This window comes from Zingiber officinale, chromosome 7B (genome assembly GCF_018446385.1).
Source record: "Zingiber officinale cultivar Zhangliang chromosome 7B, Zo_v1.1, whole genome shotgun sequence".
Classification (NCBI taxonomy): domain Eukaryota; kingdom Viridiplantae; phylum Streptophyta; class Magnoliopsida; order Zingiberales; family Zingiberaceae; genus Zingiber; species Zingiber officinale.
The window spans coordinates 21,730,165-21,752,581 of NC_055999.1; the positions used below are offsets into that span (position 1 = coordinate 21,730,165).

Below are 22,417 nucleotides of genomic sequence, written 5' to 3' on the forward strand. Positions count from 1 at the left end.
AATTTATACACACGTAAATGTTATGATTCAAGTTTAGCCCCACTTATGACTTAACTAGTTTAGTTATTCCACTCAACTCTGGCTCGGTGGATCTGCTGCTCGTGCTCCCTTGATTATTATACTCCCTTTGTTTCTTCTGTGAGCCAAACCACTGGATCACGACCGCAGACACTGGGATATGCGTTTGCAGCATGTTTAATTTGCATTGGTTCCACTGTTACTGTGTCACTGTTTCACTGTGCTTGCAACCAGACGTTACCAGGACGACAGAGCATGTGGCTAGAAAAGCTAGAAAAGCATCGAGCTCGATCCGCCCTCGCCAGGGATCGGTATCTCCACGTCCACCTCAGTCCCATCCCCACCCACCTCTATAAATCCTCAGCAGCGGCGCCAGTACTGATGATGTAGTCTCCTCCCTTCCTTCGGAAATCGCCAAGAAGTAACAGCTGAGCAGCAGCATCGAGAGCTGCCTCTCATGTCTTCTAGCTCACTTATCTGCGTCGTTTCGCCCAAAGTGCCGCCTTTCGTCGAGACGAAGAGTCGATTGCGAAGAACCAGAGGTGGCTCGGTAATCTCCGCCAGTCTGCGGGTGGCCGTGCCGCCTCCCTCCTCCGAGAAGGTGGTGTACGAGGTCGTGCTCCGCCAGGCGGCATTGGTGGGCGAGGCGCGGAGGAGGACGCCAGCGGCCGTCGAGGTCCCCATCGCACCGCTGCGAGGAGACCTCCTCGATGAGGCCTACGAACGCTGCGGCGAGGTCTGCGCCGAGTATGCCAAGACCTTCTATCTCGGTAATGTTAATTTTTTTTTTCCTTCTTTTTGTTTTTATCTTGAATTACAATCAAATCCCACAACATTTTCACTGGTACGAGCTACAGAATTAAAAAATAAATTCATATTCATCAAGTGATATCAATTGTTAGAATTATAATTCATCCTGTCTGAACTATGAGATGATGAAAGTTTCTGCTGGCTCTGCGTAGACGGCGGGATGAGGTGGACCTCCGACGAACCTGTAATAAAGCAAGGCCGGGAAGGAGTTTCCGGCGACGACCCTCCGACGCTCAAGTCAGGCGAGAAGAAAGATGAAGCGAAATAAAGAGAACTGTAGCTACAGTATCTTTGATTGCATACCTCCGTCGAAATCTGGGGGTCCTTATATAAGCCCCCGGGGAGACGCATGCACGCTCCTCGACACGTGAGCGCTCACATGTCGAGGAGCGTGCATGCGCCTCCCCAAACATACCTCAAAATGGATGTGTCAGAAAAGCACGTCTGACGTCATACCGCAACCGTCCGAGCATATCTCTGACATGACAGTGGAAACTTTCACCGTACGATTTTCTGTCTGGTCCAGCTGCCAACCATACTGTCTGTCGACGGCACATATCTCGAGAAGGATATCTCTGGTCGTCCCCTTTGTACTCTTCTGCACCTTCTGTCTTTTATCGGGCCGAGCGGGAGGGACACTCAGCCATACTGGTCGGCCAGGCGGGGCCAAGCGAGTGAGCCGCTCGATTATATGCTCGGATGAATAGCGCATATGTTGGCCTACGACCCAGCTGAGAGGCCGCTCGGCCCAATCAACTGTCGTATGTGGATTCCTGAGCGTCGGAAACTCGAACCTTAGCCGAGTTATCTCCTTGCCGACCTGGCATTCTGTCGTGGCCGATCTGCAAGGTGGCCTCCGCTCGGCTCACCTTTTACGTCGATCGTCTCGACCTTGACCTCCACGTGTCATTACCTTCTGTCCGTACGGGACCCCTCCTTTGCTACCGGATCACGTGTCTTCCCCTCAAGTCTAATCGAAGGAGGCTGCAAGTCCGACTGATTGGACTATCCGCCTGGCGACATGACGATCGTTCTGTATCTGATGAGAGTGTCGCTCGGCATGGAACCCCCTGACACTTGGAGAATTCGACTTGTCGGTGGTTGTCTTGTCGACCCAACGTCGGTCAACTCTGATGTCCTCCGAATTTCCTCAGAATTCGTGCAAATTCCCGCCATTAAGGCCAAGCACGCGCCCTCGTCTGCGTAATGAGGGTCATTAAATGTGCCCAATGGGATGGTGACACGTGGCTAGGCGGTCGTCATCGCCTCCTCGAGCTATCAGGCTCAATGTGACCCCTGGCGCTTTGAATTCAACGGGCGGATGCGCTCCTCGAATCCCGTGCCCTGGATCGAGCGGTCCCTACAGCTCGAGCCCAACATTTATAAGGTTGCTTCCTTTCCTTCCGCCGCTTCCACTTTATCACGTCCGTGCTCTTGAAGGTTTCTACTTCATTCTCCGGCGAATTGATTCTCAACATTCCGGCCATTCGCTCTCTTCTCCAACCATCCCTTGTTCTGTAAGAACTCTCCGCTCATTCCTTTTTTTGTTTTCTCCACGCTTTTTCTTCGTATTCCGGTGGTGTCTGTGCTTCGCAGGCATTGTTCCGTTCATCTCCTCCGTTGCCTTTTCTGTTTTCCCTTTGCTTTGCATTCCAGCGTCAATGGCCAGTTCTTCTGCCCCATCTCCCGGTCTTTGGTATCAAACCATGGAGAGTAGGTTCGATTCGGGAGATGCCTTCAAATTGATCAATACCTATGACATCCCTTTTGACCATAAACTCGTTTTGGTCGAGTTGTCCGACCGGCCACATGACTCGCCGGTCGGGGCTGTTACCTTCTTCCGCGACCAATTCGTAGGTGGCCTTAGATTTCCGATCCACCCATTCATCTTAGAAGTTTGCAATTATTTTCGTATTCCGCTCGGCCAGCCCGTGCCAAATTCCTTTAGGCTGCTGTGCGGCGTAGTCGTGATCTTCCGGGTTCACAATATTCCACTTAAGCCCCAAATCTTCCATTATTTCTACTACCCCAAGCAGTCCGAGCTGGGCACCTTCTTGTTTCAAGCTCGGATCGGTCTAGTTTTCTTTGATAAAATGTCTACCTCCAATAAGCATTGGAAAGAGCATTTTTTCTTCCTGCGTTTTCCCGAGCCACCCTCCTTCCAGACTAAATGGCAAACTTTGTTGCCGACTCCTCCCGAACTGAAAAGGTACCGGACTGAGCCCGCTTTTCTGCACATGGCGAACTTGCTGGCCGGGCTGAAGCTGGGCATACACAAGCTACTGCCCGAAGGGATGATGTACCTATTCGGATTAAGTCCGATCCAAACGCGACTTCCGAACGGCCCAAGTAAGGAATAACCTTCTCTCGTTTTCTTGGCTTCTAACTGATTTCCTTTCTTTTTCTTGCAATCGAGACTATGATGAAATCGGTGGTGTTTGGCATGTTGAAGTGCAAGGCTGCCGAGATAGAAGCGGCTGTCGCGCAAGAAGTGGAGAAACTGGGCCTCACCCCAAACGGCTCTCACGAAGGTGAGAGTGAAGAGGTTCAGACGGTGGGCGAGACGTCTGCCGCTCAGACGGCTACCACTGATGCAGCTGAGGAGACTACTTCACCGAGTGCGCAACCGGCCACTCGGCCAGAGGAAGTTGAGTATGCTGAAGATGAAATTCCATTGGCTGGGCGCAAACGCCGCCGCACGGGCACCCCCACCCGGTCGGCCACTTCTGCTGTTCACGTGTCTGAACAGGAGGGCAATCTTCCCGCTACTGCATCTGTGGAAGCGTTGTCGTCCGACCGGACCTTGTCTCAAGGAGACTGGCCTTCCGACCCTGTCGCCGCTCAGCCTCTTAGCTCTCTTCCTCCAGCTCGCCAGATAATCAAGCGCTCTCTCATCCGCTCTGAGCCGGTCGAACAGACTTCTGCTCCTTCCGCGTCCGCTCAGTCCACTCCGGGCCGGCACAGGACTATTAAGGATCTGCTCCACCTATTGACAGAGGAATATTTGCAGAAGGCTGACCAGCCATCGAGCCCCGAACACTTGATAACAATTCGGGGGCCGTTCGCAAAAGTCTGGGAGGACGCCCGAGCGCGCGTGGGCGTGATGCCACCTGGCATGCTCAGCAACAACCATCTGCAGCAAACTACGGGGGTAACTTTTTCAAGCTTTTTTTTCTTATCCTCCGTTCGGTATTTTATGCTTTTAACTGAATCGCAGCATTGAGTTGAGAGTATAGCGGTGTGCCACCGCTTAGCTTTCCTCGAGGAGGAATTTAAAAAGCTCAAGGTCTCCGGGGGGACCCCTCTTCAAGGCCCTTCCTACACCGAGCTGAAGGCCAATCTGGAGAAAACAAACAAACTGCTGGAGGCCGAACGACATAAATCTTCGGGCTTGCAAACCATGGTAGACTGGCTCGAGACCCGGGTCAAGACCTATGATAAGAAGATTACTCTGGCCACTAACAGGAAGAATCAGATCGTCACTGACCTGGAGGCAAAGAATGCTGAAGCCCGGGCTCTTGAGGCCAAAGTCAACGAGTTGACTGACCTGCTGGCTGCCGAGAAGAATGGTCGTTTGGCGGAGGTGGCCGCCCTTCAGACTGACCTGAAGACACTCCAAGAGGTGCTGGATGCCTCTCGCGCTGCCTTCATAGAATATTAGGAAGCCGAGCCGAGTCGAGTCGCTATCATGCAATAGAATTACATCCGCTCGGAGAAGTTTGTAGAGAAGGCCTGCGCTCAGCTCGTCCACGCTTTCGAGCTAGCTCTCACCTCAACGACCGACTATCTGAAGAAAAAGGGCCAGCTGCCTGAAGACTTTACTATTCTCGTCCGCGACCATGCCGACCTTCTGACCACAATTCCAAACGAGATTTTTAACTATTTAGAGTGAAGTCCTGAATGTATGTTGGTCGTCCGGCCTATATCACCCTTTTGTAATCGCCGTTCGGCTATTTTTGTTGAATGAATCTATGCCCGTCTTCTTGTCTAATCGTGCCTCTCGATATTCACGTTACCGTTCGGCAGTCTAATGCCATATCACCTTCGTAAGTTTCCTTGGGATTTTGTGATGCCAAGGCTGGACCCTCTAATTGTCGTTCGTCAATCTATAAGTCATGTTTTTAATCGCCTCTCCGCGAATTCTAGACCGGGGGGCTTATAGTTGCCGGTCCGACTCTAGGATTTAACGTCGCCGCTCGATGGTATTCCGAGCGAGATATTTATGGTTGCCGCTTCGACCATAGAGTTTAACATTGCCGCTCGACGGTCTTCCGAGCGGGATATTTATGGTCGCCGCTTTGACCCTTGAGTTTAACGTCGCCGCTCGACGGCCTTCAGGCCGGGGGGTTTATAGTCGCCGGTCCGACTCTAGAGTTTAACGTCGCCGCTCGACGGTCTTCCGGGCGGGATATTTATGGTCACCGCTTCGACCCTAGAGTTTAACGTCGCTGCTCGACGGTCTTAAGGCCGGGGGGTTTATAGTCGTCGGTTCGACTCTAGAGTTTAACATCGCCGCTCGACGGTCTTCAGGCCGGGGGATTTATAGTCATCGGTCCGACTCTAGAGTTTAACGTCGCCGCTCGACGATTTTCCGGGCGGGATATTTATGGTCGTCGCTTCGACCCTAGAGTTTAATGTCGCCGCTCGACGGTCTTCCGGGCAGGATATTTATGGTCTCCGCTTCGACCCTAGAGTTTAACGTCGCCATTTGACGATCTTCAGGCCGGGGGTTTATAGTCGCCGGTCCGACTCTAGAGTTTAACGTCGCCGCTCGACGGTCTTCCGGGCGGGATATTTATGGTCGTCGTTTTGACCCTAGAGTTTAACGTTGCCGCTCGATGGTCTTCCGGGCGGGATATTTATGGTCGCCGCTTCGACCCTAGAGTTTAACGTCGTCGCTCGACGGTCTTCAGGCCGGGGAGTTTATAGTCGTCGGTCCGACTCTAGAGTTTAACGTCGCCGCTCGACGGTTTTCAGGCCGGGGGATTTATAGTTGTCGGCCCGACTCTAGAGTTTAACGTTGCCGCTCGACGGTATTCAGGCCGGGGGGTTTATAGTCACCGGTCAGACTCTAGAGTTTTACGTCGCCGCTCGACGGTCTAGAGAAGCTTGGACGTTCGGTGAGCATTAGTTATGTCGTCGCGTTTTCATGATCTTATTCCTGCATTCAAAGGATAGCGCAGAACAAGAATACATGCAATCGATTTACACAGGCGCACCTTTTACCCAGATCGATAGGGTTGGAGGTGGTTAGTGCTCCATGGTCGTTCCAACCGTCGTCCATCTTGATCCTCAAGGTAGTAGGGCCCCGATCGTAGCTTCTCGACGACTTTGAAGGGTCCCGCCCAGGGAGCCTCCAGCTTGCTCACATCACCGACTGGCTTGACCTTCTTCCATACTAGATCGCCGACCTGGAATGCTCTGGGGATTACTCGCCTATTGTAATTTTGCTTCATTCTCTGCCGATACGCCATTAGCCGGACGGCTGCTTTGGCTCGCGCCTCGTCCACCAGATCTAATTCGAGTAATCTCCGCTCGGCATTATCTCCATCATAGTTCTGGACCCGATCGGACTCTACGCCCACCTCGACCGGGACGACCGCCTCTCCTCCGTATACCAAGTGGAACGGAGTAACACTCATTCCTTCCTTTGGGGTCGTTCGGATCGCCCAAAGTACGCCCGACAACTCGTCTACCCAACTTCCCCCAATGTGATCGAGCTGAACACGAAGAATTCGAAGGATTTCCCGGTTGGCCACTTCGGCTTGACCGTTGCTCTGGGGATATGCCACGGATGTGAAATGCTGCTCGATGCCATACCCCGCACACCACTCTCCGAGCTGCTGACCGACGAACTGTTGCCTATTATCAGAGACGAGCCTACGAGGGACGCCGAACCGACGTATTATATGTTGCTAGATGAACTTCTTGACCATCTGCTCAGTTATCTTTGCCAGCGGTTCGACGTCGACCCACTTGGAGAAATAGTCGACTGCTACTAGTAGGAACTTCCGCTGCCCGGTCGCCATGGGGAAAGGTCCCACGATGTCCATGCCCCACTGATTGAACGGGCAGGACACTATAGATGTCTTCATCTCCTCCGCTGGGCGATGGGAGAAGCTGTGGTACTTCTGGCAGGACAAACAAGCAGCGACAGTCCGCCCGGCATCCTAGTGTAGGGTAGGCCAAAAATACCCGGCTAGCAGAATCTTCCTCGCCAATGTTCGACCGCCCGGGTGTCCTCCACAAGTCCCCTGGTGTACCTCATTCAGTATATATTCTGCATCTTCTGAGCTGACGCACTTTAGCAACGGTCGAGAAAAAGCTTTTTTGTAGAGCTGATCCCCGATAAGGGTGAACCGACCGGCTCTTCTTCTTAATAACTGGGCCTCGTCCCGATCGGCTGGAGTGGTTCCCGATCGTAGGAATTTGACTATGGTCGTTCTCCAGTCACCTGGGAATGTGAGGTCCTCCATCCTGTCGATATTGGCCACCAAGGATACTCGCTCGATCGACTGCTGGATCACCACCGGTGTTATCGAGCTTGCAAGTTTAGCTAATTCGTCCGCCTTCTGGTTCTCCGTTCGGGGTATCTTCTGTATGACTACCTCCCTGAAGTTTGGTTTGAGCTTTTCGAAGGCCTCCGCATAGAGTCTAAGCCTCGCATTATTTATCTTGAAAGTGCCTGAGAGCTGCTGGGGGGCAAGCTGAGAATCCGAGTAAAGGACTACTCGGGCGGCCCCCACATGTCGGGCGACCTGCAAGCCAGCTATGAGGGTTTCATACTCTGCTTCATTATTTGTTGCTCGATAGCCCAACCGGACAGACAGATGCATCCGCTCTTCCTGAGGAGAAAGTAACAAGACACCAATTCCGCTTCCGAGCCGAGTGGATGATCCGTCTACAAATACTTTCCATAAAGCTTCGGGCTCGGGATTCTGTGCCTCTGTTACGAAATCCACCAAGGACTGCGCCTTAATCGCCGAACGGGGTTGATATTGGATGTCAAATTTACTGAGCTCCGTTGTCCACTTGATGAGTCGCCCGGATGCTTCTGGATCCAGGAGCACTCTCCCCAGTGGGTTGTTCACCATGACGATGATCGTATATGCTAAGAAATAAGGGCGGAGCCTCCGTGCGGCCAATACCAGCGCGAAAGTGAGCTTCTCGAGAACGGTATAGCAGGACTCAGTGTCTTTTAAAATGTGGCTCAAGAAATACATGGGTTGCTCCTCTCCATCCTCTTTCACCAGCGCCGAGCCGACAGCATGCTAGGTTGATGACAAGTATATACGGAGCGGCTCGCCTATGTTTGGCATAGCCAATACAGGTAACGAATTCAGATAGGCTTTCAAGTCTTCAAACGCCCGATCACACTCCCCGTCCCACTGAAACTTGGTAGCTTTACGCAGGATCTTGAAGAAAGGTAGGCTCCGATCGGCCGTTCTGGAGATGAATCGCGATAACGCCGTTATCCGACCGGTAAGACGCTGCACTTCCCTCAGGTTTCTGGGAGGCGACATATCCTGTAGTGCCTTCACCTTACTAGGGTTCGCCTCTATACCCTGCTCGGTCACGATGTAACCGAGGAAGCGTCCGCCTTTTGCCCAGAACAAACATTTTTGGGGGTTCAACTTGACTCCGTACTTCCTCAGCGTTCGGCAGGTTTCCTCTATATCTGCACAAAGATCCACCGCCTGGAAAGATTTAATAAGTATATCATCTACGTATACCTCCAGGTTGCGCCCGATCTGCTCCCGAAACACTTTGTTCATTAGCCTTTGGTATGTAGCCCCGGCGTTCTTCAGCTCGAACGACATTACGTTGTAGCAGTAAGTCCCGTCCGTAGTAACGAAGCTCACTTTTTCCTGATCTTCCAGGGTGAGCGGCACTTGGTGGTAGCTCTGATATGCATCCAGCATGCATATCAGCTCGCACCCAGTGGTGGAGTCTACCAGTTGATCGATTCAGGGCAAAATGTAGAAATCCTTCGGGTACGCTTTATTCAGGTCACTGAAGTCGATGCAAACCCTCCATTTGTTGCCTGGCTTGGAGACTAGCACCACATTTGCGAGCCAACTTGGGAATTGCACCTCCCGTATATGGTCGGCCTGCAGGAGCTTCTCGACTTCAGCTCGGATGATGACATTCTGTTTGGCGCTGAAGTCCCTCTTCCTCTGCTTCACCGGCCGAGCGTCCGGCCGAACATGAAGCTCGTGCTGCGTTATGCTCGGCGAGACTCCCAGCAACTCGTGAGTCGACCAAGCAAAGACGTCGCAGTTCTGTTGGAGGCATTTGACCAGCCTCTCTTTCTGGCTCGCCTCTAGGTCTGATGCTATGAACGTAGTGGAGTCCAGTCGGGCAAGGTGGATCTGTACCTCCTCCTTTTCTTCATAAACCAAGGAAGGTGACTTTTCAGTTATAACGTTTACCTCGATCCGTGGAGCTTTCCGAGCGGCCTTTGCCTCAACTCGGATCATTTCCACATAACATCGTCGGGCTGCCAGCTGGTCTCCTCGGACTTTCCCCACTTGATCTTCGACGAGGAATTTTATCTTTTGGCAAAATGTTGAGACGACCGCTCGGAACTCGTTGAGATCCGGCCGCCCCAGGATCACATTGTATGCGGAAGGGGCGTCGACCACGATGAAGTTAGTGGTCCGCGTTCTCCTGAGCGGCTCCTCCCCTAGCGAGATAGCTAGTTTGGTCTGCCCGATCGGGAGGACCTCATTTCCTGTAAACCCATATAACGGGGTCGTCATTGGCAGTAGCTCGGCTCGATCAATTTGAAGTTGATCGAACGCCTTCTTGAAAATGATGTTGACCGAGCTGCCTATATCAATAAATATGCGATGAATAGTATAATTAGCTATTACCGCTCGGACGATGAGGGCGTCATCGTGGGGAACTTCGACTCCCTCGAGGTCCCGGGGCTCGAAGCTAATTTCGGGTCCGCTCGCCTGCTCCTGGCTGCAGCCGACCGCGTGGATCCTGAGCTGCCGAGCATGTGACTTTCTGGCCCAGTTCGAATCCCCTCCTGTGGGGCCACCGGTGATGATGTTGATTTCGCCTCGAGCTGCGTTGCTTCTATTCTCTTCCTCCCGAGCGGAAGGTCTTGCTCGCTCTTGTGAAGCTTGGTGATTGACCCTCAGTTGCTGATGCCGCTCGAGCGATTCCCTAGCCCCGCGTCGTCCGGTATCCTGGTGTCGGTATCTCCGATCAGGTGAAGGGGATCGACGGCGATAGCTTCGGGGCATGGGGTGAGCAATCGGCGGAAGGCTTCAACAATCTCGGGTGTTGTGGGTGGCTGACTGGTGAAGCGAATAGAACATGGGTGTCCATACCTTTCCCTTAGGTTTAGGTCGATCAACCGACACATGCTGGACATCTTGCGGTCTTGATTCGTGGTGGGGGTGTACTCCTTCGGCTCGAGGTCCTCTTGGCGGTTGATGACTGGTTGGTTGCCTCCACTCGATGGGCGATAGCGGCTCGGCCGGTGTTTCTTTTCTTCTTGCCACCTGGGCTTCCTCCACATTGATGTATTCATTGGCTTTGTGCAGCATATGGTCGTAGCTGCGAGACGACTTTCTGATGAGCGAGCGGAAGAAATCGCCGTCCACCAGCCCTTGTGTGAATGCGTTCATCATGGTCTCCGCGGTGACTATCGGGATATCCATGACCACTTGGTTGAAGCGCTGGATGTAAGCTTGGAGTGTTTCCTTCGGACCTTGTTTTATGGCGAACAAGCTGACGCTGGTCTTCTGGTAGCGTCTGCTGCTCGCGAAATGATGAAGGAAAACCATGCGGAATTCATTGAAGCTTGTGATCGATCCGTCCGGCAGCCTCCGGAACCACCGTTGCGTCGATCCCGAAAGGGTGGTGAGAAATACCCTACACTTTACACCATCTGTATATTGATGTAAAGTGGCCGTGTTGTCGAATTTACCCAGATGGTCATCCGGGTCGGTGGTCCCGTTATATTCTCCGATTGTCGGGGGCGTGTAGTGCCTTGGCAATGGATCCTGAAAAATGGCCTCGGAAAACTGTCGATTGATCCGCTTGGGGGATGACTCAGCCCGAGGCACCTTCCCCTTCATAGCATCCCATACGGGCGCTTCATCTGATGACCCTTGATTGGCCTGTGCTAGCTCGGACGGAGTCTGGAATAATGCCCGATGAAACGGAATAGGGGCGGGGCGGAGCATTCCCTGGAGTGCCGGTCTGACCTTTATTCTGCGCCCAGGTGGAGTATTGCTCCGGCCGGTCCTCCTCCGCCGCTCGGCCACCTGACGTCGAAGTTTCCTGTTGTGCTAATCGCTCGGCTAACGCCTTCTGTTGTTGCTGCTCCACGATTTTTGCCGCTCTTACCTCAATAAGGACGTCGAGCTCCTCCTGCGAGAGCGTCACGGTGTGTGGTCGTCCAGCTCCTTCCATCTTTTCTGCTCAGATTCAGGTGTATTCCCACATACGACGCCAATAATTAAAGTTTCGTATTGAAAATATATGAAAAATATCTTCACTGATGTCAGGTTTGTTTGAGTAAAGTTTAAAAATAAATCCATAAAAATTTGGGTCCAATTCATCAATATAATTATCACTTCAACAACATCTACTTTGACCATTGCGGCATTTTATCAGTCGCGTATAAGGTCAAAAAAAAGTTCTTCTGTCTCTCAGAGAGCCAAAGTTCTAAATATATATGTTTCTGAACAGTTTGATTTATGTACAGATTTGTGTCAAGAATGTTTCCTTTGATGAAATTTAATTGTTTCAGGAACATTGCTTATGACACCAGAGAGAAGAAAGGCTATCGGGGCAATCTACGGTATGACTTTCTTCTTCCTTTTTGTGCTTCTATCTTCTTCAAGGAAAGACTACAATTTCTATGCTTGATAAACTGAATGTCAAAGTAAAGTCAAAAGGTCTTAAGAGTTTCTTTTGTTTCTGGCCTTTGTCTAGGTTACATACAACCCAGTACATGATTACCCTATCGGTTTTAATTATTGTAATAAAAAAATCAAATTATTGATACATAAAATTTCAAGAGGGATTGGTAAGATTTTAGTGGGATAAGACTTAATTATTATTCTTGGTAAGATTAAAGGGGAGGGGTCATTGCTAATTTCTCCTTATGTCCATCACACCTTGTGTTTGCCACCACCACCATCTCCTTGTGTCCACCACCGCCCTTTCAGAGAATTCTTATAAGTTTTATTCATACCTCATGGGGTTGTTGGGAAGAAGTATTGGATATTTGTTTTCATAACTAATGAGCTAGCTAGGTTGAGTATGAATATGGATTATTATAAAATTAAGGAGAAGATAACAAGAATCTCAAAAAAATAAAGAGAAAAATAAAAAAGACTTTATTAATAATTGAGGGATGAATCTCCATACAATTATAATGGTATTTATATATATAGACATTAGATCCTAAGATAAAGATAGGAAAGAAATTTTAATATATGTATCTTAATTCAAATCTTATTGAGAGAAAAAAAAAAGAGATCTTTCTAAAAAAAAACTATTGATAGAAATTAAAATTAATAAAATAATACGTTATTATAGACTAACTATAACTCATAATTACCAAAAATATTAAAATATCCTAAATACTATTAAAATGGAATACCGTTTAAAGTTCAAATAATCATATTTGGTTGATCTTGCATCAAATCTTAATTTATATGAATCAATTTATAGTTGGATGATGACATTTGCTTGTATGCAGAGTGCACATATATATGAATATGTGAATGCTAACTCAAATATAAGTAAGCAATTATTCTCACTAGATCATTGGTGGGGATAATTATAAATTGTACAAATGAAATTGGACTAGAAGAACACTCAATTGAACCAATAACAACATAATTTATTGTGCTAATAGCACAACAAGGCTTATTTCCCACCTGGTGCATATACTTGAAGGGGTATACTTAGACTACCCGAACAAGTGCATATAATCGAAAAAGTCCATTTACCCAAAAGAGTGTCTACGCTATCCCAAGGGGTGCCATCTACCTAAACTGATGCTTAGACTAGCTGAAGGAGTGCATCTACTGTTGTTCCTGGTATCTCCCGGAGTGTGCAAACTGATACTAATCGTCGAGGCTAGTGTTCAATAATATCTCCGTAAATGATATTGCTCCGCTACGATGCTAACGGATAGCAGTAATTCGTTCCCAAGATACAACGACGAATGTCTCGGAATCGTAGCACTCCGAATTCCGAGACCAGGGAACCTTCTCGTAGGCTTTTTGGACTCTTAAATGCACAAGATGAGATGAATGCTCAAGAGAGAGTAGAATAGATGAATTCGATGATTCAATTTATATTTCCAGCATCTGGAGGGTTCTATTTATACCAAATGAAGAGGTTGAATGCCTTTTTGGGTGAGAGGATGTGTTCTTTGGGCTGGATCGATCTGGATCGTCCATTCTGAAGAGTTATAACCCTTCACATATCCCACTTTAATCTCATCCATCAGATCTGAAGAGTTGTGACCCTCAGATCTCGCCTATTGTCATCAGCCATCGGATCTGGATCTACTGATCCATTTGATCTGACGCTTCAGATCAAGTCTCATCCCAAGCGGTCATATCGTGACTCTTCGCAATCCAACGCTCTAGATCCGTTCCCACGTGGATGCCATATAGGCATTGTTAAGCTCCTCAATGCTCCTCGCGACGATGCGTACGTGCAAAGTGCAAAGTGCGCCTACAAAGCGCCTATTGCGCACGTGCGCACGTGGCGGGCTCACAGGTGCGAGCACCTACTCGCCCCTGAGAAGAGAGCACCTGGTCTTTTTTTCTGAGTTAACTCCATTAACACAGCATCATTAATAAGCAAAGAATGCACATCGAAAATTTCCGATGTGAGACTATTCTCCCATGCATTTCCTTATATATATCATTAATGAATAATTAATGTTTTATTGGGGCCGACTTTAAACAATTAATTTCTCATTCACCTTTAATCGGTTTTGAGCAAATTAATAGTCTAAATTTATCTACTCGAAACGTAGATTTCAATTTTAAAGTCAATTACGACTTTTATCTATTGATGGCATTCCGATTTTTCTACAAAACCGTATTGGTCCATTAAGGCCCCAATATCCAACAATCCCCCACATGAATGGAAATTAATGCAATGCGTGTATGCATGCTGACACTTTACAAGAGTCTAATCGATAAGTCATTGTATCGGGAGAGGTAGCTTGTGGCTTTGAACCTTCCGTAGTGGAATGCTATTGAGTATACTAGGTTGCACAGTGAACGTGATGTTTTGAACTGCTCAGCTGTTGGTGTATACTAAGACAATAACACCCACACAGAGACCTATCTCACCTACTTTAGGTTCTTATGGTTGGTTCCGTTTCGGCCATGGACACCATCTTGGATTCATGAGTGTTTCATTGAAGCGGTCTGTCTTCATACTCATATAAGTGACACTTCTATCAGGAGTATCCTACCATACTCCACCTTATAAGGCATAGAAGTCACTAAAAGCATAAGCTTTACCTCACTACATGAGGTAGGACAGCACAAATTCATCCTAGGATTGGGATAGAGATAAAATATCTCATGTGCTGTAACACAATTTCTGTAACTTCGTTGTCCCATTGAACCAAGATCTTGGGATCTCCAGTCAACAAGGTTGGGTTACCGCTACAGTCGTTTTTTAGTTGTAGATTTTTAATCTCATTCCTCTTGATGAGCAGTATACTTGATCTCGACTCAACCCTTTCGTAAGAGAATCTGCCAAATTATCTTTGGACTTAACATAGTCGATTGCTATCACTCCATTCGAGATCAACTGCCTAATGGTATTATGTCTACGACGTATATGTCGTGACTTCCCATTGTACATATTACTCTGTGTCCTTCCAATTGCCGATTGACTATCACAGTGGATCAGTACGGCAGGCACAGGTTTCGCCCAGCTCGGAATATCTTCCAAGAAATTTCACAGACATTCAGCTTCCTCAGCTGCTTTGTCTAGTGCTATAAACTCGGATTCATAGTTGACCGAGCAATACACGTCTGCTTAGTGGATTTCCAAGATACTACTCCCCCACTGATCGTGAAAACATATCCACTAGTGGATTTGGAGTCTTTTGTATCTGATATCCAATTAGCATCACAATATCCCTCCAGCACAGCGGGATATTTTTCATAATGTAATCCATAGTTCATAATATATTTCAAATATCTAAGAACTCGCATCAATGCTTTCCAATGGGTGTCGTTTGGACCACTCGTAAAATGACTTAGCTTGTTGACCGCACAGGCAATATCCGGACGTGTGCAGTTTGTGAGATACATCAAACTGCCTATTATCCGAGAATATTCCAACTGCGATAAGGTCTCACCATGGTTTTTCACTAAGTATTGACTTAGATCCATAGGTGTTTTTACTGTAGAGAGATCGTACGCATTGAATCTTTTCAATACTGACTCTACATAATGGGATTGTGTTAGAACTATCCCTTCTGATGTCCTGAGAATTTTTATTCCCAATATAATATCTGCTTGACCCATATCTTTCATATCGAAATTTTTGGTCAACATTTTCTTTGTAGTCATGATTATATCATGATTACTGCCCATTATTAGCATGTCATCTACGTATAGACAGATGATTACATAACCTTTAGGCGTGTCTTTGACATACATGCATTTGTCACATTCATTTATTCTGAATTTGTTTGACAGCATTACTTTGTCAAATTTTTCGTGCCATTGTTTAGGCGCTTGCTTAAGTCCGTATAATGACTTAACAAGTCGACACACCTTTTTCTCATTTCCTGGAGCCACGAACCCCTCGGGTTGCTCCATATAAATTTCTTCTTCCAACTCACCATTTAAGAACACAGTCTTAACATCCATTTGATGTATTTCAAGGTCATACAGTGCTGCAATGTCTATTAACACTCATATGGACGTAATCCTTATCACCGGTGAGTAGGTATCGAAGTAATCAAGACCTTCCTCTTGCTTGCACCCCTTGGCTACAAGTCTGACCTTATACTTGTCAATTGATCCATCAGCTTTATACTTACGTTTTAGTATCCACTTACAACCTAATGATTTAATACAAGAAGGAAGGTATACTAATTCCCAAGTATGATTATTCATGATGGATTCGATTTCACTGTTGACAACTTCTTTCCACATTGGAGCATCGGGACTATAGAGAGCTTCACTTAATGTTCTTGGGTCCATTTCCGATATGAAAATCATGAAATCTGGCCCGAACGATTTCTCAGCTCTAGCCCGTTTGCTACGACGTGTCCCTTCGCTTTGATCGTCAATAGTCCTTTTATAACAGCTAAGTTCGGTAACGTCATTTTCGTTTGAACTTCCGTTGTTATCATTTTCAACGTTTTCCTTCTTATTTGGTAATTCGTTTTCAAAGAATATCACATTCCGAGATTCTATGGTTGTTCCCACATGAATATCAGGAATGTCTGATTTATGAACTAGGAAACGATATGCACTACTATTATGGGCATATCCGACAAATACCGTATCGAATGTTTTAGGTCCAATCTTTACTTGCTTTGGTTTAGGTACTTTGACCTTTGCCAAGCACCCCCACACTTTCAGGTATTTGTACGATGGCTTGTGGCCTTTCCATAGTTCGTATGGAGTTTTATCACTTTTCTTATGAGGAATTTTGTTGAGAATGTGATTTGCCGATAATATTACTTCCCCCCATAAGTTTTGAGGTAAGCTTGAATTTATCAACAAGGCATTCATCATCTCTTTTAGTGTCCGATTTTTACGTTCAGCAATACCATTCGATTGAGGTGAGTAAGGCGCCGTTGTTTGATGGATAATGCCAGAATCTAAACAAAATTCATCAAACGGTGCATCATATTCTCCACATCTATCGCTACGAATTATCTTAATTCGTTTGTCAAGTTGATTTTCAACTTCTGTTTTTTAGGTTCTGAATGCCTCTAAGGCTTCGTCTTTACTTCTTAAAAGAAAAACATAACAGAACCTCATGCAGTCATCGATAAAAGTAATGAAATACTTTTTACCTCCTCTAGTTTGCACAAATTTCAAGTCACATAGATCACTATGTATTAACTCTAGAGGAGTCGTTGACCTTTCCACCGAATGAAAAGGTAGTTTCGTCATTTTAGCTTCTACACACACTTCACATTTGTGTGTTTCGTCAACATTGACGTTCGGTAATAAATTTAGTTTGACGAGACGTTTCAGAGTATTATTATGCACATGTCCGAGTCGATCATGCCACAAATTGAAACATTCAACCACATAGCTGGAAGCAATTATTTTATTACCATCAAATTTTCGGAGTACAGTCATTACAACCATTTTGAATAGACTTTGTTCTAAGTACCCCTTTCCTACGAAGACATCATTCTTCATAAGGACAAAGTTGTTGGACTGGAACACTAGTCTAAACCCGGCCTTAACAAGTGTCGATCCAGAAACTAGGTTCTTTCTGATGTCGGGAACATGGAGCACATCAATCAGAGTTAGCTCCTTTCCATACGTCATCTTCAGAACAACTTTTTCGAGTCCGACGATCGGAGATGTCGTGGAATTGCCCATATAGAGCTTCCTTCCATTTATCGGAGTATACTTGGAGAACATCGGCTTATCTGAACAGATATGACGAGTTGCTCGAGTATCGATCCACCACTGCTTCGGGTTATCCTCCACTGTATTGGATTCAAACACGACCGCAGTGAGATCCAAGTCCTCAAGAGAGGTTGTGATGTGGTTTGCAGCATCTTTTGGCCCCTTAGTTGGCTTCTTCGGGTGTCTGCAGTCCTTTGACATGTGTCCTGACTTTCCACAGTTGTAGCAAGAGCCCTTGAACTTCTTTACTTGAGCCTTCTTCTTGAACTGCTTCGGCTTTTTGGAGTTTGGCTTGACCAGGTTGGGTATTTCGTCAATAGTCCGCTTGGTTCCTCTAGAGTCGGATAATTTTCAATTATCCTCCTCTATTCGTAGCCTCAGGATCAGGTCTTCCAGTCCCATCTCCTTTTGCTTGTGCTTGAGGTAATTCTTGAAGTCCTTCCATGACGGAGGGAGCTTCTCAATTACCGCAGCTACTACGAATGACTCGTTCAGCTTCATGCCTTCGGCGTCCAGATCATGCAGTATTAATTGCATATCTTGGACTTGAGCTGAGACACTCTTAGAGTCCACCATCTTGAAATCCAGAAACCGGCCGACGATGAATTTCTTCAATCCGGCATTTTCGGTCTTGTATTTCTTCTCAAGTGATTCCCACAAAGATTTCGCCGTCTCCAATGAACAATACACGTTATACAGCGTGTTGTCCAAGGCGTTGAGAATATAGTTGCGGCACAGGAAATCTCCGTGTGACCACGTATCGCAAGCAGCCTTACTACCTTCCGTAGCGACTGGCGGGTTTTCCTGTAAAAATCGTACAAGGTTTAGCATCGTTAGATAAAACAGCATTTTCTGCTGCCATCTTTTGAAGTCGGCTCCGCTGAATTTCTCCGGCTTTTCTCCGTGCGGAATTGATGTTGGCGGAATGGTGGTCGGAACGTCGTTGGAAGTAGCCATATCAGTTTGCAGAGTATCGTTTACGACTATTGTTCCCGGTATCTCCCGAAGTGCGCAAACTGATACTAATCGTCGAGGCTAGTGTTCAACACTATCTCCGTAAACGATATTGCTCCGCTACGGTGCTAACGGATAGCAGCAATTCGTTCCCAAGATACTACGACGAACGTCTCAGAATCGTAGCACTCCGAATTCCGAGACCAGTGAACCTAGCATCTGGAGGGTGAGAGGATGTATTCTTTGGGCTGGATCGATCTGGATCGTCCATGAAGAGTTATAACCCTTCACATATCCCACTTTAATTTCATCCATCAGATCTGAAGAGTTTTGACCCTCAGATCTCGCCTATTGTCATCAGCCATCGGATCTGGATCTACTGATCCATTCGATCTGACGCTTCAGATCAAGTCTCATCCCAAGCGGTCAAATCATGACTCTTCACGATCCAACGCTCTAGATCACATCACAAGCGATCCATCACACCTCTTTGATCAACGGTTGCCATCTGTTTGCCCAATCAACAGTCCAGTCATCTCTTATTGCCCACGTGGATGCCACATAGGCATTGTCATGTCAGATACGAGCCTGATACATCACCCGAGTGCAAAGTGCGCCTACAAAGCGCCCATTACGCACGTGCGCATGTGGCGAGTGGCGGGCTCACAGGTGCGAGCACCTGTTCGCCCCTGAGAAGAGAGCACCTGGTCTTTTTTTTTGAGTTAACTCCATTAACACAGCATCATTAATAAGCAAAGAATGCACATCGAAAATTTCCGATATGGGATTATTCTACTATGTATTTCCTTATATATACCATTAATGAATAATTAATGTTTTATTTGGGCCGACTTTAAACAATTAATTTCTCATTCACCTTTAATCGGTTTTGAGCAAATTAATAGTCTAAATTTATCTACTCGAAACGTAGATTTTAATTTTGAAGTCAATTACGACTTTTATCTATTGATGACATTCCGATTTTTCCACAAAACCGTATTGGTCCATTAAGGCCCTAATATCTAACATCTACAGTTAAGGGTGGGCCCAGAGTAGGTAAGGGTCATCGGATGCTTGCGAGGAGGTCCGAAGCAGGTCAGAGTGACTGAATGTCTACTTGAAGGACTGCCTAGACTATTTTAAAAGAGTCCATCTACCCAAAGGGATGTCTAAACTACTCGAAGGGATTCCTAGAATATTCGGAAGGAATTTGAAGGGGGTACTTAAACTATCTAAATGGATGCCTAGAGTACTAGACGGAGCCAAGGCCCCAAACACACATCTTAAGCTTTCACCCCACAATATTAAATTCCTGGCTCCTGATCAGCTTGTTTGATGATAATTTACATGTAATTTAGATGATTAATCTCTCTACACTTTAATCATAGTTTTTGTTTTCCTCTTTAATGTTCAGTATGGTGCAGAAGGACCGATGAACTAGTCGATGGCCCCAATGCTTCCCATATAACACCCACTGCTCTGGATCGCTGGCAGCACAGGTTGGAAGATCTATTCGATGGTCGGCCTTACGATATGTATGATGCCGCTCTATCAGACACTGTATCAAAATATCCAGTAGACATTCAGGTAAATGAAGATAGAAACATTAGATGTCTTTTGAGGTTTGAATTAGATTGTTCATATTCTTCCTGATACAGCCATTCAAGGATTTGATCGAAGGAATGAGAATGGATCTGCGGAAATCGCGATACAATAACTTTGATGAGCTCTATCTCTACTGTTACTATGTGGCTGGTACGGTCGGCCTAATGAGTGTTCCTGTAATGGGAATTGCTCCAGATTCAAAAGCCTCCATAGAGAGTGTCTATAACGCAGCACTAGCTCTTGGCATTGCTAATCAGTTGACCAACATACTCAGGGATGTAGGAGAAGAGTAAGTTGTCCTTCCGATTGCGATATGGCAAAATTCTTCATTAGATAGAACTTCTCTGTCTTATTTCATTGTTTCAGCTCGAGAAGGGGGAGAGTGTACCTTCCGCAAGACGAATTAGCTCGAGCTGATCTATCAGATGATGATATTTTCAATGGAAAAGTGACCGAGAGATGGAGGAGCTTCATGAAGGGTCAAATTAAGCGAGCCAGAATGTTCTTTGACGAAGCTGAGAAGGGCATCTACGAGTTGAATTCAGCTAGCAGATGGCCGGTATGAAATCATATAACTGATCTGAATGGATCATCATTTGAACAATAGTGTTCTTCTTCTTCTTCGTTTTATTTTCCTTCAGGTTTTGGCCTCCTCGCAGCTTTATCGACAGATCCTTGATTCCATTGAAGCCAATGACTACGACAACTTCACGAAGCGTGCCTACGTAGGAAAGGCGAAGAAATTGATCTCATTGCCCATAGCATATGCCAAGGCATTGGCGAGCCTTTCAAGATAGACAGCAGTGATTTTTTTTTTTTTTTTTTCAGTTTCGTTCCAGCAGAGATTTAAGATCTTTATAAAATTACAAATTTCAGAAATCAAGGGCGTCACTACAGAGGATAATATCGTAATAAAAGAAAACAATCGAAATATCATACTCAAACGTGAAGAGAGAAATCCAAAGGCACTCACGAAAGAACAAAACAGAAACTAAACACGATCATCACAAATTTCCTGCGCTTTCCTTGGCGTAGGTAGTTGGAAGAGAAGGCTCAACGACGCCGGGAGGTGGTGCCGGAGGTCCGTAGGCCTGCATGCCGACGCCGGCAAGGGCTTCCTGTCTCCCCTTTGCTCTTCCGAGGAAGCTAAGTAGCAGCCGAACCCAAGTAAAATGGCAAAGAGAATGAGTGGGAGGGACAGATCTATGACCAGGCCCATGCTCTCTGGCTGTAAACGTAATCCGACGCGTGGTGGAGGACCTTAAATTGGTTGGGGAGGAAGAAGAAGAAGGAAGATTAGAGAAGGCACTGGAATAATCTGAGGTGTTGGGGAATCTTAAGCTTGCTTTTCTATTTGTGCTGCCAAAGCCAAAAGTAACATTTTTTTAAAAGAAAAATTAACAATTGTTAAAGTAATTAAATTGATACGGACTGAGACTCTGAGATGAAGGGATGGGGGTGACTCTTGACGAGTGCTCGACTCACCTTAATCTTTGGTTAGTGAGATGCACGTCAGGATAGCTTTCGTCGGTGGGTTCTATCAAGTTGGCTTCCATCTAGTTGAACTTTTTCTCACTCCCCCAAATACCTGGGTGCTCTTAGTATGATGCGATAATTGAGACGAGATATTATCCTATTAAGTTTTGGGGACTCGACATATATGAACATGTTTTCTCTCATGTTTGAATAAATACAATTATTCATTGTATTATGATTAGTAGTCATTTTTGATTTATCTTTTTCATGTTAACTTAACGATGGATTAGCAAAGATACTAAAAGCGAGTAAATCGTCTTTTACCACATCATATAATCGGTACTTATCCTCTCGGGTTGGATGGTTGACTAGCGCACGAAGACAACCTTGAGAAAGAGATTTTTTTATATATTTGTTGTAGGAGAAACAAAAATAAAGGAAGAGAAAGAAGAAACAACGTGAGAGACGGTTAACACTTGTAGCCTACCGTCCACGATCAGCCTGGGTACATCATCCGTGTTGGCTCCGTCATTAGATCTGGGGTCAAATCCTGACTAGTAGCCATCCGTATCTATCATCTTTATATGTTATTCAATCGCTCACTAATAGTCTTAGAGCATCTACAATAAAAAATATTTGGAGGGGATATTTCTCTAAATATCTTCGCCTCTCAAAATCTTCTGTAGAGGATATTTAAGAAGTGATTGAAAATCACTGTACACTTGCCCATCAAAATGGTAGACTACCATTATTTTTAGCTGCTTTATTATTATTTTTAATTTAATTAAATTGAAAAATAAAGAAACGAACGTTAAGAAAAAAAATAAATGTACGAAGTAACGTAAGAAAACAAAAACAGAACATTAGAAAAAAAATTAAATATAGTTAATTTTTATGATTTATTTTATTAATTATAATTTATTATTATGTAT

The 22,417-nt window shown here is 46.1% G+C and overlaps 1 protein-coding gene across 1 annotated transcript; it reads left to right on the forward strand.

The window, feature by feature from the left end:
- Positions 1–431: 431 nt before the first annotated feature.
- LOC122005512 (phytoene synthase 2, chloroplastic-like) lies at positions 432–20,845 on the forward strand. Its single transcript, XM_042560550.1, has 6 exons — positions 432–788; positions 11,603–11,653; positions 19,819–19,991; positions 20,063–20,298; positions 20,376–20,568; positions 20,651–20,845. The coding sequence occupies exons 1-6, from the start codon at positions 476–478 to the stop codon at positions 20,804–20,806; spliced, it is 1,122 nt and encodes a 373-aa protein (XP_042416484.1). The 5' UTR covers positions 432–475; the 3' UTR covers positions 20,807–20,845.
- Positions 20,846–22,417: the final 1,572 nt, after the last annotated feature.